At 33.1% G+C, this 20,132-nt stretch overlaps 2 protein-coding genes across 6 annotated transcripts; one reads left to right on the top strand and one right to left on the bottom strand.

Moving 5' to 3' along the window:
- Positions 1–615: 615 nt before the first annotated feature.
- Positions 616–11,776, bottom strand: LOC148622064 (sentrin-specific protease 5-like). The gene is given in 10 exon segments (XM_088571577.1): positions 616–2,294; positions 2,828–2,948; positions 4,566–4,714; positions 5,109–5,240; positions 5,926–6,080; positions 6,284–6,328; positions 6,698–6,850; positions 7,511–7,576; positions 10,246–10,386; positions 11,614–11,776. Coding segments are annotated over 8 exon segments (1,035 nt in total). The 5' UTR covers positions 7,512–7,576; positions 10,246–10,386; positions 11,614–11,776; the 3' UTR covers positions 616–2,015.
- On the top strand, positions 7,821–18,430 carry LOC148622063 (arrestin domain-containing protein 3-like). Of its 5 annotated transcripts, none has more exons than XR_015920558.1 (4): positions 7,821–8,221; positions 14,605–14,825; positions 15,678–15,907; positions 16,895–18,430. XR_015920558.1 is itself a non-coding variant. In XM_088571580.1 (3 exons), the coding sequence occupies exons 1-3, from the start codon at positions 8,104–8,106 to the stop codon at positions 15,797–15,799; spliced, it is 411 nt and encodes a 136-aa protein (XP_088427706.1). In that variant the 5' UTR covers positions 7,821–8,103; the 3' UTR covers positions 15,800–18,430. The 5 variants fall into 5 exon arrangements, 3 of the variants coding, with proteins under 3 accessions (XP_088427706.1, XP_088427705.1, XP_088427707.1); XR_015920559.1 differs by adding an exon at positions 11,859–11,987 and having other exon boundaries at positions 15,678–18,430; XM_088571580.1 differs by having other exon boundaries at positions 15,728–18,430.
- Positions 18,431–20,132: the final 1,702 nt, after the last annotated feature.

Below are 20,132 nucleotides of genomic sequence, written 5' to 3'. Positions count from 1 at the left end.
AGAATATTGGCAAACACATGTTGTCTTTAATTTTTTATAATTAACTTTTGACTTTTGAGTAGCAACATACCAGCAAAACCAGCCTATGGAGTATATGTGTCTCAACTGATGCATTACTTAAGAGTTTAAGTTTAAGGACATTGATTTTGTTGAGAGAGAAATTATGCTTCTTAAAAGTTGCTTAGACAGGGCTATGAATCAGTCAAATTAAAGTCAGCATTCGAGAAATGTCATGTTGCCATCATGACTAAAGCATTTCAGAAATTGTATCCGATATACTTCCTTGCTCAGCCTTTAGTAACTTTTCACCCTTACTGACTGAGCAAAAACATTGCCATTACCGTTCTGATTTCACTCCTTTTATTTAGTGGCATTTGTGCTGTATCTTTTTGTGTTAGTTTCAACTGCTGTAAATGTCTTGATTTTATGAGTCCTTGTTTCGCTTGGTTTTTATTGGTATTGCCTTCTAGTATTAACTTTTCTATGAAGAACTTTTTGATTGACCTTTGTTTTTATGTCCATGGTGCTAGGCAAAGGAGCATAATGTTGAACTCATGTCTATCCCAAATTTTCATACTATGCGAATATAAAAAGAACAGAAGTACTGTGTACTGATACTAATTTTATTCACTCTTCATTGGTTTTTATTTTGGTACAAATGAGTAACGAACAGGAAAATATGAATAAGATAACAATTGGCCTGAATGAAACTTTGTGTTATTATCTTTTGAATGCATATCTTTGAATATTGTACAATCAATTTCTAAAATTTCCTAACATTGTTCAATTGTAGAAAAGACTAATTCTAACAAATGGTACGATAACTGATGACATTAAGGAACCAAATAATACAATTCAATAAACATAAATGTGATTCTTACAGAAGAAAGATACTAAATATGATAACATCTCTTTAAAAGAGTAAAGTTTGATCAATGAACACAGGGATTAAATTTGTAAATTTGTGAAATTAGTATTTCATAAAATTTAAAACCATGGGGCAACCAAAAAACTATTATAACTTTCATACTGAAACCCTTTTTTATTAATTATAAAGCTTGACTATAGCTAATTGTAAATAATGTTCAAAACAAATTAGCGCGAAAATCTCATCAATATGCCATTTTTTTTTTATCAAAATAACAAAATGTATTGGTTTATATTATGCTAGTATGCTGAAAACATTAAAAATAACAAAACGTGCGATAAATTTTCAGTGCTTTCATATACAGGACAAAGGTTGAATAAAAAAGATAACACCAATAAAAATAATTTAAAATGGTTTTCAACAAAACGTCAATTTAACACACCAAGCAATCACAATTATGAAAATGAGTAAAACATATTTCAAGATGCATATACACTGAAGTGTATTTAGAAGTAAAATTATGTCAAAATAAAGTATTAAGCATAGAAATTTTTATAAATTGACAAATAAAAAATACATTTTATACATTCTATATGTGAAAGAAACTGACATTAAAAAATTGTTGCTACTAATGCATAGAGACAAACGAAACTCTATAGTTTAGGAGCTATTAACTTTCAGTTCAAATCCATGTTGAAATACTTTTAACACAAACAGTCTGTTGACCTGTTTGTTAACAATCACTATTCATGTAGAAACTCATAGTCTCATGGACTCATATTGAAAATCTGTAAATGCGTGTTTTTGATAACAGCTTTAAATAAGTACAATTCATAAATAATGGGAATGGGGAATGTGTCTAAAAGGCAACAACCCAATCAGAACCTTAGATACCTCCCTCTCAATACCCCACATCACAACACTTGCACTTTTTTGAAAACGCAAGCCTGACCCTCTCAAAATGTGACAAGATAAATGGAAAGTAAATTATATCCAGCTGTTACAGTTAACTAATTATTCAACAAAGTTTGAAGAAAAAACATTCAACAAATGAAGGCACTCTCCAGGCAACAACACACTATTACACACTTAAGGATGGACAGGCTCAAAACTAATGATCCCTGCAACTTCTATGCATGGGGTATAACTATCTATATTGTGATTCACAAACAATGTACACATAATCATTTCTTGGCACTTTGTTCAGTCCAATGCATTTGAAGTGCAGCCATCGGCCACACACTTCGCACTGCACCCACGCATCTTTAATTGGCTTTTGATAATCAAGCATGTCACAAATTGTCGTCTGTGCCTTTGGTTTTCTAGATGTTTTTATGATTTTCTTTGTGACATATTCTCTGATTACCAGAGCAGCCTTTTGGGTCAATTGCATTGGTTGAATACCCTTGGTTAAAGCTAGTGCATTCTGAAACATAAATTGTACAATTAATATAGCAAGACATTCTCTTCGGATTAATTCAGGTCTGAAGCTGTCAGTGGTTGCGTTTAGTCCTGTGTTCATTGTTAATTGTTCTATGCTTAATTTGTTATATTCCATACTTATACATTTGACTCAGTCTTCTTCTGAATTGATTGATGGTCAGATGGATGATTGGTTGCTTAATGTTCAGTGACGGATCAGATGCATATTAAGGACAAGATCATAAACATAATAAATGAATACTAACCAACACACTGAGCCAATTCTTAATGAGAAGGGCACAATTAAAAAATCAATATGATGAAGAATGTTAATAGTTATGTACATTATTATGTCCTCTGTCCTTAACCTAAAATTTAACAGGACTAAACATCTGTCAATATATCAAACCTATTGTACACAGATTTTTGTTGGGGCATTCTTTGTTTCATTGTTCCATACTCTACACAAAAAACTAATAAACTGGCACCCAACAAGAATTTATCTGCATGTGTAAATCATATCATGGTTATATTTACCATAAGTATAAACAGTCCACAGCTATGGCCATCTTTTTATTGACTAGATTTTAAATTTCCACTCTTCCAATTAGCATCAATATCATCTTTTATTTTCTCACTTCTTATTTTCATGTAGTTCCTGCAAAATGTTCTTTTTAGTTATAATACAAATGCAAGTACACGAAAATGAAAAAAAATGAAATTAATATCTCAGTACAAATGACACCTTTAACGCTTGTCGTGCTGAAAATTGGTCTGTCACTCGAAAATGGTCATTTTTGTCCATCTCTGGTCATTATTTGCTACCTGTGTGGTTCAACTGGAACTTGTGTGGTTCAACTGGAACAAATCAGGAACCAAAGCACATTCATCATACAGCCTGTAGATCGTGAAGGCTACTGAAGCCAAATAAAGTGTGTTACGGTCACGAGTTGGATTTTTCCAATTTTTTGCCTCCGTCCTAAACCCGGTAGTAGTCAATACAAGGGGTTGACATCCAAATGGTTGCGACAAAAATCACTCTTATTTAGTTTCCAGGCAAAATACAGTACTACAGATCAATTATGCTCTGACAAGGGTCCAAGAAATGAACCCTACCACCAACAAAATCTAATTTTTTTTCGACAGTGGAAACTCGTGACCTCCTCTTTTAGCTTTCAAGTCTTTATTTATTAACAAACTATATAACAGATAGCCTCATTTAAAAGCACAGTCACACTGCTTGCAGATGGACACAAAATGCACTTTCCTAAACTAAGATTTTCATTGCCAATACCGATAAAGCGGAACCAGGTCCAATCCCGAACAGATCCAGGCGTAGCATGACAAGGGTTAAGTTGCATACCACTGCAAAGCTTGGGAAAAGGGCTTTCAAAATCAGTATACTAAAGGTAGGATGATCATTAAATTTTTTTCCAGATATTTAGCTTGAATAAATAATACTGAAAATCCACATTTGTACATTGCCTGCTATCTGAAGCACGGAGACAAATTAATCACACAATATTCATACACTTTTGTACTAAATTACAAATACACATTCTCAGCTTTATTATGATTAATGTGATCAACATACAAACATCATATGCACTTACATTATACAATGCATAGAACTAGTCTCGTGTGTTCTTGATACTACATTGAAGGGGGAGGAGGGATGTGGCTGTTGACCCAAAAGTGTTAAGTGAGAACCAACTAAGACTGGCATTCATATGGTACATATCCGTGCTACAGTAGATGTGATATGCCTGATCACATGGACATATTTTTACAAAACGTATAGAGACCAAAATTCATGAAAATTTGTATATCTTTAATGTGATATTCAATTCACCATAGTTTCAAGAAAATTGGTGTCATTTTTTACAAGGGCCTAATGGGCAACAGTATAGCATAATCAGTCCTGTATCAGATGCATGCCTGTTTAAAAAGTAAGTATCCCTCAAACAGTTGGTAGAACATAAAATAAACAAATATAATAGTATACCTTCTATATCTAAATAAAACACTTTACATAATGAAAATTAATTATGTTTTAATTCAGAACATGTATCAGTTGCATTAAAGATTATTTAAATTTTCACATGTTTTTCATTTTTTTCAATGTACAATTCATTATTTCCCTTAATTTTTTTGGTTCATAATTCATGGAAAACATTGGTAAAATGCACTTATATGAGGGTGTTGTGTTAAAGGAAATGCATAATAAAGATTTGTTTGGTTTTCATTCATTTTCACTGATAATTAATTGAATTACCTCCAATTTTGTACATATTTGTCATTGTTCCCATTCATGGAATCCAGTATTGATATTGATTTACATGGAATATTTGCTGCCAGTAATATCCAGTGGTTTTGACACTTGTTGATTGGCATGAAAATCCAAGTGTATCTTGAGAATTTAACCTACAAGAACCAAATATATTTCAGCATGTGTGTTATAAATGCAAAACGACATGAAACTTTAACATTGAATTTTCAACAGATCATGACTGCGGGGTTTATTCCTAAAATTGGCATGAATTTGTGATGAAATGATGGTAATGCATCTGCACACCAAATATCATTGACCGAAATTAACTTAATGTGAAGTTTGTAGGTGCTGTCATCGCTGCCATCGCTGGAATAGAAAACCTAAGTCTTGCCTTCCGTGACTTCCGTTGCACTTAACCAGTAACTGTTACATACAAAATATTTTTCTTTGTTTCATTTATTAACTGGCAGTTAATATATCTGCATAACTCGTAGTCATTATCTTAAAATTTTAAAATAATACATGTTGTACAAATAAAATACTTACCTTACTGTAAAACCAAGTATCGAACCGTTTTTGCTCCCAAAAGACTGCCATATATGATGGCAGAGCGAAAATATGACCCTCTTGTTCTAAATTGTTGTCACTTTTTAAGATTCCCATATATGCGTTTATCACCTGAAATGAATTATTGTAACGTAAATTCTGAAACTACATTTACTGGAGGAAATTTGTAATAATATAGCTTTGACTTGGCCAAGGAATACATACCAATATGTCGTAAAGTTTCTATATAAATTACTTGTGGACATAACCCAATTTCTAAATTTTTAATTCAGTATTCGTTTTATCTACTTTGCACCCTGGAACCATGCATTCAAGCACACATTTGAAATGTTTAATTTTCCTGCAGCCAAAAAGAATTGAAAACCATTAAACAAGTACTATCTTTAAAAGATAGCCGACGCGGTAAAATTTTGATCTTTCTCCTTATTATTAATTTTTTACATTTCATTCAGAAAATAACACATGACACACAATTTCGCTACAGTTTTTTTCGAAAGCCACTAAGTTATCAGTATTTGGCCAATGGGGAAACAGAATTGCGATCAGATAACTTGCGTTTCCATGGAAGAGCGTCTTTAAGGTCAGAGGGTACAAATTGAAAATATAACGACTGCGTCAGAAAGAAATGAATCCGCATAAACACATAACCTTTTCAGTCACAAGTATAAAGATTTATATCAAAGCTGCAGAGACTAAGTCCTACTTCTATATATCACTGCACTCCTTTCAGAAAGATTTCCTCTGCTGAATATATATTACGAATGTAACACTACTCTGCAAGGGAATATACATTTACCTTATCATTAAGCCAACTGGAGCCTTGTAATGTGCTCAGATCTTTCCCCTCTAAAGTTTCACCACCAACATCATACCTAACTGATCTGTTTTTGTACAACATGTATGGGGAGGTTTTTAGGAGTCCATCACATTTCAAGTCTTTTATGAAATCCCCTAAAAACAAATCAGAATAACTATAAATGAAGGATATAAGTGAAATTAATGGTTCAAATTTACATTGAAGATTATTTGTTAATTTTTCTGAAACAAATCTTAATGCAAATAAAACAACAAAGTATAAGAGTTTATAAATGACATACATCACCCCTTTTAGATCTAGATAATAAACAGTTGTCACAAAATTACACATATCTTACATTCTACATCTTCAATATTACATTCCTGGTGTGTATCATTGATGTCTAGAAAGGAAATAAATCATTATCAATATCATGTAACCGGTTACTTATTCATCATACATATATCATTTTGCAGTATATGAACAGGACAGTGACATTCTAATAAAAAATTGCAACAAATGATCAAAATTACTTTTCAGTGTTGAGTTAAAACATAAACAGCCACTGAACAGATGAAAACATAACCCATTTCACACATTTAAGGCGTCAAGAATCCAAGATATCCTATAAAATATTGATACTCTTAACCCATATCTTTCTTCACTTATGCTTTTCAATAACATGTCTACCGCAATGTTTTATGCAATATTATATTAATGTCATATGACAAAAATGTGATACCAAAATCACTCCAAACAATTGCTGAAATACCTTTTGAAGATAAATTTGGTAATAAAAAAAAATTAGAAGTTTTATAGTTCTCATCTTGATTTGTAAGACACTTCACAAGATCCTCAAAAGCATTTATAGCAAGTTCATCTGTTCTTTTTGGGTCTACTTCAAGTTGAAAAAATCCCTCATCCACTGAAATATAAATCACACATCTTTAGATAGATAATACATTTTTGTCACAGTATTACAGATTACATACCTTCTACTTCTTCAGGTTCACATGTAAGTAGTAGTCAGATTTTTAGTTATTTTTAGTACGGAAACATTCGTACAAATCAAGACTCAGCTTTTTACTAGACAAACTGTGCTGGACTAGCTCAAAGAAGCAATAACCCAAAGAAAGGCAAGTTACCACACTCAGAAACAATTTTTTACTTCAATCAGTCATCACTTCACCTCACAAAGCTGCATGCTTAGTGGAGATGCAGAACCTACCATTTTCAAAGTCCTTGGTGTGATGAGATTTACTTAGATTATGATTTTAAGTATTCATCATCTTGAGATTGTTATATCACAATCTACATGTAAAATTTCTATACAAGTTCTAACATCGTTGGGAATTTTTCAGGCCCTTCTATAAGTTTACGTTATCTTTACTGTATCAATTGATCCGATGGAGCAGTGCAGGGAATAGAGTCGTCACATTCTGAGACGTTGTATATATATATATATATATATATATATATATATATAAAACAAAGGTTATTAAATAAATATATTTGGGTTCAAAATTTAACAGGATAACTAGTCGAACTCAATAAAAAAATTGGGAAAATCAAAAATGAGACTCACTGTTGGCACGGTACCGTATTTTCGCTGACCAAACATTTCACATATGTACCATTCTTAGTTTTTTTTCTGTAAGTAAGCAAAGAATATGTGAGCATCGTGTATATTCAATGAGAAATGGTTATTGACGTCCATAATAGCAGATCTAATATTGTAGTAAATAATTAATCATAGTAGACGTTTTGGTCTGCGGCGGAGATAAGTCCGAGTGCGGGTTTATAGAGTAAACGTGTAATTTAACTACATGCAATCAATTTCCTATTAATGTGGCTAGTGGGTGTTGTTCGTTGGTGTTTTCTCCTGCTTACATCCTTCTACTGTTATGTCGAATAAATATTAAATTTGCTATAATAAATATGGACAGTTAAAGATCAATAGATCGGGGGCATGTGCAGCGTCCCCTATTTAAAAAGTCTTTTCAGTAACCTGTTAATGTGTTTTATCACATTCGGAAGTTTGCATGTCGTGTCTCATATTCTGCGTTTGATATACTTATAGAGAATAAAACTGCGCAAAATGCAAATTAACCTAGAAACAGAGATATGCATGTGCAAATGACTCCTGTTTTACAAGATGACATTGGCTGATTACTGACTATGGGGCAAGTGGAAAGTTTTACTATATCATTTGTCAACGAGGAGGGACTGTTTATTCCTGGTCAGCGAGTGGATAGGGATGTTAACCTTCTACTTGAAGGATATGTGAATATTAAAGGTAAATTTATTTTATTAAAATTTCCCCGACATATTTAATCACAATCAATATTTACTTAAAGTGTGCATAATTTAAGACATTATTCAAAACAAATTCTAAACGTAATTCACCTTGACTTTTAACGGGAACATATTAAACAACTGCATATGTAAATCAACGGATATGACCACTATCACAATTATCCCTTATAATTTAAAAAAAAAAGTATTTTAACAGAGAAAAGCATTTGGAAGTGAATTATGCCAGTGAAATACCAACAGATACAAACTTCACAAGGTTGTAAAAGTCATTATACTTTAACCCCTGCGTGTGTCCCAAGCCAGGAAGTTCTGGTCTCTGTATGTCTTATTTTGTTTTCATGTTTAGTTTATTATTATTATGTTACCTAGGGGCAACTCTTTCGCTGTACATGTATTTAATGATGTTTTTTGGGCCAGCTACAGGCTGCCCTGTGGTATGAGGATTTCCTCGTCGTTCATCGGAGACCAATGGGTGGCCTTGGCTGACATTTAAATCCTTGTTGGGTTGTTGTCTCTGCACGACATATACACCATACCTATTCTTGTATTTATTTTATCTGTCTAAAAAGTTTTTGTTTGTTTGTTTGTTGGGGTTTAACGTCCGAGCAGCAATATTTCAGCTATATTCAGACGATGAACATGAAACTGATGACAAAATGAACATGAATGATGATGAAATGAAAAAGGGATGGGGCAAAAGGACAATGGGGTCGACAAATTTTGATTGCCACTGGAAATAGGGAGTGGTGGGTAGGGTCGGGCAATTTAGCCTCCTGTGACGGTGCGCTACGGTTCCTACTCCGGGAGAATACCACAGTAGGGTTCTTTAACGTGCGAGAAACGTGGCATCTTTCCCAACACGGTGCACCACTATGGTTTGCGGTCAGGTTTTCCGTCAGTTACTGTATTTTTGTCTGTAAGGCGCTGTAAAGGACTAATGTGAGCATTGAGATTTAAGACCATTTTTGTTTTGAAGAACTATTATTTTCTGACATATTTTTTATGACTATGATGTCGAGCCGATTATATTTACTTGTCATAATCATCTAGACAACACGATTTCAGCTGTGTGCCACCATACTCTTATAATGTTGTTGTCTGACCGGTAAAACAAATTACGACGGCAGAAAGACAACGCGTAGAAGATTTACACATTAACGAACATTATACAGAAAGTAAAAGAGGACCCATATACAATACCCCTGTAAATTTATGTATCACTTTAGCAATATTTATCAACTTTCATTTAATTCCTTTCACATTTTATCTTACAGAAATAGAGACAAAAATTCGTGGTCATTCGCACGTATTTTGGTCAGAGAATAGTACAGACAACATGCAAACATATTATTACAAATCACATATTTCAAAAGCATCTCTTAATTTTATCACTTCGTACGTAATTTTTACTAGGATTCTATATTTTTAACGCAATTCAATAAACCTGAGTAAAGCCTGGGTGTAATTAACATTGAAAATTGACTGCCAACTTCAGAACCAACATGAGGTAAAATTCTTCATGAAAAATAAGATTCTGTAAACTGTAAATACCAGTCAAATTTATTACATTATTGTTATTGTCAGTATTTTTTTTCAAGAACATTTTGAGGTCAACTCTCTAAATGTTTAATATTTTTATGTTACGCGATGAAATGATTTTAATTTGATTTTTCTTTTGTTGAAAGTATATTGATAAAGATAAAGTGTTTGGTTGAAACTTCAATTTAACTCTTCTAAACGGATTTCATATTTTTTGAAAGAATAAAAATGCTTTTACATTATATAAAGGCTTTTGAATATATCAAAAGAATGATGTATAGATTTATGAATCCAAAACATCTACTGAATAAGACTTTTAATGTGTTTTTGGATATTTGATGATTTTTTAATTTGTTTATTTCGTGAGTAGAACTGCGTTAACTGGATTTTCTGCAAAATTTCCGTGCATAAAAACCAATCATATAACGAGAATGGATACAATGAATATGTTAAAGAAACAACAACCTCACCGGGTTAAAACATGTCAGATCAATGCCACCCCGACGTCACAGGGAAGGCTGCAGCTGGTCCCAAAAACCATTATACACATATATACAGGTACATCGAGATAGTTGCCACCATGAACTCCAGCAATATAAAAGTAAACTGAAAGTGAAAACAAAACAATACATACGAAGACCAGGACTTACTGACTAGGGACAGAATATATATATATATATCAAATTCACCATATAAAATATAAAATATGGTATTTTTTTTTGTTTTTGTCGTTGTTTGTACTGATGTAATGCTGTTTGCCTCATGGTGCATTGTGTTAATATGCCTTACATTTTTAAAAAAAAATTCTGTGAGACGGTCACTTCGATTTTTTTAATGTCAAACACTATGTGCCAGACAAGAGTTTTGGAAATCCAATATATGTGGAAAATGTACCAATGTATAACGTAGGACACTTTTAATTGAACGTGACTTCTATGTTTGTTTGTCTCAACGTTTCTACCCATGATATGTTTTGTGATAAAATGTCCGCTAAACTCGATTCTAATCTTTTTTATCATTAGGTTAAGTTCACTTTCTGTAATGGTTGTGTGTTTTTTTATGAAAAACATGTGATAATTTTTGGCTGCTATCTATACAGTGAATGTTTCATCCAGGTTGTCATTTTCTTGATAAGATCTGAATTATATTGTAAATTTAATATATTTAAAATATACATATAACCTTACGGCGAAAACAGCCAAATAGAGTAATTATTACAAATAGCAATAACACTATATCTAAGACTGACATCACTCCTGAGAAAATTGCACAGTCAAAAATTACTAGATCCAACAATCAAAGGAAAATTTTATTTTGATTTGTCATAACCTTTTTGCGATAATCGCACTATATACAATTTGGTTTCAGCTTAGCTACTAAATGTTTTCTACTTTAACTTGCATAAAATGTACTTTTCAGTACAAGCTTTAAGAATGTGTGAACATTATTAGGCGAACATAACACATTTTATCGATATTCGGTCGTCAATATACATGTTATTCTTCTTATCGCCAAATTCTTGTGAAAAAGTGTGTCCTGTCAAGGATTTCGCTTTATTTTTCAAAAGCCTTTATACTACGTTAAAGCATTTGAAATATTTTTTTAAAAATAGAATAGTAAAACTGATCTTATAATGGGGCCCCTTTAAAAAATGTATCGGAAAATGACCGTCCTGTCGTAGGTCAACTCCAATAATCGTGAGTTTCCGTCAGACATATCGAAAATTGACATGAAACACAATGTGAACGATGCAGATTGAAACAGCGTGGATGCAGTTGCCACTCTAAAAAATGCAAGTAAAAAATGAAATTAAAAGTAATAAGTTTTACTCACACGTTTACATGCCCAAGTAACGTAAAGAACAGATTGTAATACACAAATACAAAGTGCAGACTAGTACATTTCTACGTTGACAAGCCTACATGAATGGATTCATGATCACGATTATCTTCCATAGTTGTATTTATATCATCAGCGTATAATAAAATGAAATAAATTTGCAAAAAAAAAAAAAAATCGATATGCACCGATGCTTTTGAAATACAACATTCACTGATCAATTTACTATTATGGGACAGGAGAAATATTTTACGATACAATTTGAGAATGAAGAACGGATCTTTACATCTTGTCAACTTGTGATTGGAGTTGTCAACGTGTGACTGGGGTCGTCAACCTTCTTCTTGCAGATGATGTAACGTTCAGGGGTGAGTTTCTCTGCCATATTTTAACGAAATCAAATGAAATAAGCGTCATTGTACTTATTAAATTGCGTAGTTAAATTACTTTTTTTTAAATTAAGTTAATTTTTTAAGGAAATTTAGGCATTGTTTTGTTTGTGTAATACAAATAACAGAACTTAAGAATATTTCAAAAACTGTATATGTTAAAACATTACTATTAATTTCATGTGTGCCTACAACCTACAATTTTGAATTCATTATAGTGCCAAAAATAACCTTAAATGTTTGATTCGTGAGTTTGAGTTAAAATCACTTTCCTTGTATTAACGGTTGTTTATTGGATACAACAGCACTTCTACCCTTTGTCTGCCAAGCCTACTTGTTTACTGTACACTCGTCACAATTTTTTAAATCAAAAGAATAGAGCAATCAATTAAACACAGACTCGAGCAGAAATCAAAAGAATAAAATTCAAGGATAAAGACCATGCAGTTTAAAAAACAGACACACACAACAAAGAGCTCCGTGCAGGTCCGGGTGTCAAAAGAATAGGCCTGCAGCAGCGCTAAGCTTGTCGTAAAAGGCGACTAAATAGTGCTCAGAAACCTAGCCGGGGGCTAGGCGTTCTGTCCACAGAGCAACTGGGATGTGTGCCCCAGGTGGTGGAATGGGGTACCCCTGGCGTGTTACATGCTGGGGTTGTCAGGCTATAATACGGAAAACCTGACCGCAAACCATAGTGGTGCACCGTGTTGGGAAAGATGCCACGTTCCTCGCACGTTAAAGAACCCTGCTGTGGTATTCGATAGGAGTAGGAACCTTTGCGCTCCGCCACAGGAGGCTAAATTGCCCGACCTTGCCCATCCCCCCTTTTTCCAGTGGCAGTCAAAGTTTGTCGACCCTGTTGTCCTTTTTGTCCCATCCTTTTTTTCATTTCATGTTCATTTTATCATCCATTTCATGTTCATTGTCTGAATATAGCTGAAATATTGCTGCTCGGACGTTAAACCCCAACAAACAAACAAACAAACACAACAAAGAACATGAAATAACCAAAATAAAACGTACAGAGAACGGATTCAACGAAAAATTGGGAGCATATACCATGTGCACCGGTATGGGAAGCGTCCTCTGCATTTTTAAAAATACCCGCCGAGTATTTTTCATAAAATGTCAAGTCCGGTGTAGACGAATGAGGAAATTAAACTCTGACACGTTGGAAAAACGTAACGAATCACAAGTTCATCATAACAACCATAAAACTAACGTAGTGATGTCTTTAATCTTGTAGCAACATAACCCTGTTCAAGAAGCCTACTTTTTAAGAAGTCGGATCCGATACAAAATGTCCGCGTAGTTACTGCAAGCTCTGGCATAACGTATGATATATATATGAGAACTCCATACACACGTGCTAATGGATGTTGCCACAGATGTAAAGAAAGTTGATTTACGGAATGGAAAGTCATCGCGTTTGTAGTATAGTTTTGTCATGAGTTTTCCTTCACTATCGACCTCTAAGTGCAGGTCAGGATATTAGGCTTACTTCATAGTATCTATATTGTCCTTTATTATCTTAAGTTATTTAGGTAGATGCGATGTATAAAATCCCCGAAACTAGGATTGTTTAAAGATAATATGCCATCTATATAGCGAAAACTAAGATCAAAGAACTGGCTAAATGATGTCCCATCTTTTGGAACTGATTTACTTTACAGTCAGCCTCATAAGAAGGACTGATTATGTCTGCGAGTAGCGGAGCACAATTTGTGCCTACTGGAATGCCAACCGTTTGTTGAAAAACGCGTCCATCACAGCGGACAAATATGTTGTCGATAAAAAATTCCATCAATTTGATGACATGTTCAGTATATTTGGAAGATGTTTTTTTTTTACAAATTATGAAGAATCTCTAACAGATGTAGCGTCTTTTGTAGAGTAACAACGATGTATAATGTTTTCGAGACAGAATTTAAACTAAGTATTGGAAATAGTAGTATTAAGGGTTGTTGAACAATCATAGGTTTTGATGCTGTTGTATTCTGATAATAATCTAGCATTGAGGTTTTTCAGTAGTTCTTTCGAATTTTTCATGATCCACATTGAATTGACACCAAGTAACAAGTGCCGTGGTAAGATGAAGATAGCTGTGAGTATGAAGGAAACTCCATTCAGCTTGATTATTCCCTGGATAAAAATCGACAAATTTAATTGAGGAATGCTCGAAAAAAAAAAAATTAATCAATCACAATCACATATCATCACAAATTTACAACAAAAAGTTAGAAAAACTTAAATGAAGACTTAGGTAAGGAAACAAAAGATCTTGACTAATTGAATGGGTATCATTTATACGGGACTTTCAATATATGGCCACATTTACATCAACGTGCTACGTCCTTTTTCTAAGAAATTGAGATACAGATTCATGGATTTGCACTGGCAGCCTGGTCAGAGACTACAGGATTAGGTGACGGTAAACGAACAGAAATGTACAGCTCAAAGGAGGACTATTTTTAACACAATTTAAGGGACAAAATAATGGAAAAAAAACAATATTCAACATCTGCAACATACTTTAAAGATTTTTATTTTTGTTAAAAAATCTTTGAAAATGTCAGCAATTTCGTTTTCTTTAAAGCTACCGGCGAAACCATGAAACTTCCAGCCAGGACGTATCAATACCCATTTGACTTCCAAATTCCTACAACTTGTCCTCCGTCATTCGACGGAGTTATTGGTAGAGTCCAGTACTTCGTCAAAGCTAAAATGCACAGAACATGGCCGCATAAGAACATAGAAGAGAAACATTTTTTTAATGTACATAATTCACTAGATTTGAAAGACATACCTACAGCGTTCGTAAGTTCTTGGTAAAATATAGTTTATAACTTACTTTTATATTATATGATATTAAATTTTAAAGGGTTATGGTAATGCCATACCTTTCTATGAGAAACTAGTTTTATGTTTCAACATTCATAAAATTCTAACTTCTAGATTTATAGAAGGTTCAAAGTGATTATTACTTTTAAAATATATATTTTTCACGACCAGGTATTACCTCCTAATAATTGAGCACTCTAATAGCTACACTGCTCCATCGGATCATATTATACCTCGCATCGTATGCTACGTCAACAAAGATTGAACCTACGAAAACATGTTTATATAACCTAGCTGGCCGAGTGGTCAAAACCCGTGGGTCTACAGCGCTGCCCAAAAATGAAGGCGATGGTGTCACAACGGTACGAATTTGAACCCCATCAAGCAAATCAACAAAATACAAGCAGTTCTAACATCGTTGGGAAATTTTTATGCCTGCATAAATTTATAAATTCCCTTGTATTATAAATAACATGATTCGATGGAGCAATGTAGCCATTAGTGTGGTTAAATTCGGATAGACTCCGGAACCGATGTGAGGCTGCAGACTTGTGATGCAAATTCGGCCGCTGCCTGGGAAGGATTTGAACCTCTTCTCTGCACTGACATATATGGCAACACTCTAGACCACTTGGCCAACTTGGCTATAAAAATAATTAACCTCGTTAGCAAATGTAGACCGTGCACGTCATTGTAATGTTAGTAAAAAAGTCTACACAATAATACATGACTGCATATGTTTTCGCATGTCAACGTTAAAGTCGCTTTACTCGGAAACCGTGACATCTTTTTAGTAAAAACAAATAATATGAATAAATTTATTGATAGGTAGTGCAGTATCCGTCAAAACAATTTAAAAAGAACGTTTCTGATCACAGAATCCAGCCAGTGCCGAAGATTCGAAAACTTTAGGTTGCCTTTGTTGTACCTCAGGACAAATCATCATTTAGCATAGTTTGCCTATGACAGGATACGTTCCTGGAGACGCATTACCAATCAAGGCAGAATGTGTCAACCTCAGCGATAGCAATGTCGACTTTTTCATGGAACTTATTCAGGTATATGTTAGGCTAACTACAACATAATTCTCAGATATATAGTTGTAAATTATATCTATTATTTTAATTCCCTGGGTAAAAGTCTGATATCTAACGTAATAATAGACATTTATAAAAACTGCAGTGAAACTAAAAAAAAATATTTTGAGATTTTTGTACTTAGCAATACAAAGTCCCCTACCAACTACAAAATCGGGATGAAATGGTCATAAATATGCATGAAGTTTAACCATTCATCTCTAATTTATCTGTCGTATGACTGTACAATGAACGAGAAAAAAAATCAAACGATATTAGTTATTCTTATGACATTTTCAAACTAAATTCCAAGAGTCGTAGTTTTTATTTACAGAACATTTACTCGATCTTTGTACTCATGATACTACTCTCAAATAAAAAGTATCTCCTGCTTTTTGTGATACATTTCTTCAGAGGTTTATATATCCATATTTCTCTTGTATATGGAATTCTAATGGAAAGCAGCTCTGATTTTCAAAAAATTACTTAAAATGTACGATTAAGCCAGATTGTATGTATATGTAGCAGTACTCTAGAAAATGCATTTAAAAAAGTACGATGAAGACCATGTGTATATTTTGCATATTTTAATTTTAATTACAAGTCGTTGGTTATAAATCTTCCACAATTACTAAACTTGTTCCAAAAGTAATTACACGTTCCACAAAGCGACATCTAAATAAAGGTAAAACAGAACAATGGCGTAAGGAGGCGATAATTATTCGTCCTGTACCAGAGTCTTGCCCTGTCGGTTGTAACATCATAAACATTGAATACATGTGGCAGGTAAGAATAGAACTCTTCTGTTGAAATGTTTGAAATTTCGGCTAATGGTATACTGTCCTTTCTCATAAAGGTGTACAAAATAGTTCGAGGGCATCGTTAATAAAAACTGGAGTATTTTAGAACTTACATCGGATGCTAACCATTGAAACATTCTATTCTTTTATTCTACCAAATGCTATACAGCATATAGGTCAATTGACCAGACAGAAGTAATATAGCAGACATGAATTTTTAACACATAAAAGTAAGTTAATCATGCACATATAAATGCAATATAATAAACTACCAAGTATTGTAGTCTAGTAACAGTAGTACACAGTAACAAGTAAACTCTTTTTAAAGAAAGTCACTCCAAATTTTAAAAGCTCTATAAAGAAATTTACAAAGGACATACAAGTATTAAATGGAATTCGTCTTCAATATCATTAAAACAACATTGACAAATACGCAGGCTTTTATTGACATTAGTATATCTGCCAATTGCAAAACTATGATAATCTCATCTTGGTTAAGAGCTTCTTATACATATACGGTATAGGTTTACAGACAAAAAGTAGAAACCATATATTTATACAATGAACACTTGCTCGCAGTATTTAAGTCTGCCTTAAATTCTTGTAAACAAACATCTTATAATCTTTGCTTTATAATATGTATACAATTAACACCACATATCATTAAGACCCAGTTTGCATAGCTCATTTCGTATTGAACACACCCAATTGTTCTTATTATTAGGACACTCAAGCGCCTGTTCACAAAAATATTTATAGCAATTAGACAGAATACAATTGTTTAAGTTTAATAACTTCAACCATTAATTAAAAAATACGCAGTTTTCTAAACAATGATAATGGATATCTACCCAGTTCATAATAAACCATGACATTAGATGTCGTTGACCTCACATTCAAAATTCTTTTACACAACTCCAAATGATTTTTTTCGGCATCCTATGCTTTGTGAAAACCCCATATCTCAGATACATAGCACAATACACTATTCTCATATGTGTCAAACAATGATAACAAAGTTTTATGATTGAAAGGAAATTTATCAACATTTCTTAAAAGAGCAAACATACTTTTCCTACCTTGCTCAGCGGCGTATTTTTGTGTTAGATAATACTTTAAATTGTAATTAAGTATAACACCTAAATAAGTAAATTGATTGACAATTTCAAATTCCGCGTCGTTATAACACCATTTTTCATGATCTTTGGTTTTACCACCATTTCTAAAAAATACAATTTTCGTTTTGCTAACATTTACAGACAGTTTCCATTTTTTGGTATACTCTTACAAAACATTCAACATATTTCGCAAACCTTCTAAATTAAAAAACAAATGACCATATCGTCAGCATACATAAGTAAAAACAGACTCAACTTAACTTTTTATGAGCAACTCGGCGGGTGTTTCTAAAAAAACAGAGGACGCTTACTCTACCGGTGCACCTGGTCCATGCTCCAAGTTTTAGTGGAGTCCGAGTTGCTCATTTGCTTTTGTTATTTTGTATGTATGATTTTAGTTACTTTATGTTCTTTGTTGTGTATGCCTGTTTTCCATGTCTGGTCTTTGTCCCTGGATTACATTCTTTTGATTACCGCTATAACCTTGGTTCCCTTAATTACTCTTTCAAATCTTTCATTTCAACATGGTCACATTTTTGCAAAAAAAAATATGATTCACAGTCGTTTACAGATATACCAAACAGAACTTCATCAGAACCCTTGCATTAAACCAACATTATTGTCGAAAAAAATCTGTATAAAAACCATTAACTAAAATACTTGTTTTAACATCTGCATACATTGACTTAATGACATTTAATAATTTATCTTGGATTCCTATTTTTGACAATGTAAACAACCACAAATTCATTCTGTCCACCTTGTCTAAGGCTTTAGTATAATCCACAAAACAAGAAAGTCTTTTTTTCTTAGAAAGGGATTTTGTAAGGCAAAAATAGCATCAGCAATTGATTGTCCATTTCGAAACCCAAACTACGCATCAGTTATAGTGTCGTAATTACATGACCAATCGATTAGTCTATTACTAATAACATTAGTAAAAAGTTTAGCGAAGCAACTCAGAAGACTGATGCCTCGAAAGTTATTTCAATCACTAGGGTCACTCCTTTTGTGAACAGGTACAAGATTGACCCAGGACCAGTCTTTAGGGAAGAGTCCTGAAACTAAGATACCATTGAACATTTTGCATAAGATTGGTACAAGCACATGATTACGCTGTCAGTTACATTCACTAGAATTTTTGTTCTTTTATTTAACAATAAAGTCATCTGGATCAGGAGGAAAGCTTTGTTTTCCCATCAAAACAATCTTAGGACGTGTCCCAAAACGGCAACAAAACATTAGTAGCACGGGAGGATATTCAATATTCAAACTAGAGAAATCACCGCGCTATAAAATGTAAATATACGAGACAAATTCATGATACAGATAATGTTTTTTTTCTAGTTAAAAAAATACAAATTACAGTGTATGCAATATGCATGTCAATATTTGTGTCATCATTAATCAGACAGTCTTTGCCGAACAATGTCGAACCACTAAACGTTGAAAAAAGTAATTCATCCTTTATATTTATAACCATATCTAACCCAAACGCATATTTAACACCACATTCACTTAATTCTCGTATTGATATTAAAATTTGTAAAAAAGATCATTGATTTCTAATTAAATGAATTTTAAGAAAAATGTGTTGTTTTGATTTGTCTCCTGAGTTTTCACATCTGTTTTTTTTTTCGAATCCTTTTATTAAGGACACGACCACCTCGAAGTGAGTTATTGCCATCACTTTACTTTCATTTATTCACAAACATGACTTTAGTTACTAAATAGTCCATATAGATCAAACAGTTTTATACGACCACAAAAAAAAAAAGAAAAAAGAAAAGAGCTTCTTGTAATGGTTTAGAGTTGTCGTCTGGATTTTGTATGATGACATGAATATTGGTTGGTTGATAATCATATATGTAAAATTTCATAAGTTTCCAAACCACAAAGGAAGGTTTGTATTGATTTTGGGGGTTATGTCCTAAATGGTTTTGGAATTAAGGACTAAAAGGGAATCTAAAGCAGTCATTTCATAACACATTTTATCATAAAATTTCAATAAAAGCATATGGATGTCTTTGATATTGTTTCACAATATTTATACCACAAAACTGGAACATTTCAGAAAATAAACTTTCATTGTTCAATCAGCTAGCCAATGAAACTATGGCTTTCGAGCGCCTGGAAGCCTCTAGTTTAGATTACTCACTTACCTGTATAGTTGCTGCTTTTTGATAGTGTATATATTGATAGCGCCGATATTCTGTAATCTGGTGTCTAGGTTTCTTGCCGCTTTTTGATTCCATATTGTTTTATTAAAAAAAAAAAACACTCACATCC

The sequence above is a fragment of the Perna viridis genome, chromosome 3 (assembly GCF_037379345.1).
Source record: "Perna viridis isolate PV_CMFRI_1.1 ecotype Kerala chromosome 3, ASM3737934v1, whole genome shotgun sequence".
NCBI lineage: Eukaryota > Metazoa > Mollusca > Bivalvia > Mytilida > Mytilidae > Perna > Perna viridis.
The sequence above is the reverse complement of the archived record's forward strand: the minus strand, read 5'-3'. Positions and strand labels throughout refer to the sequence as shown.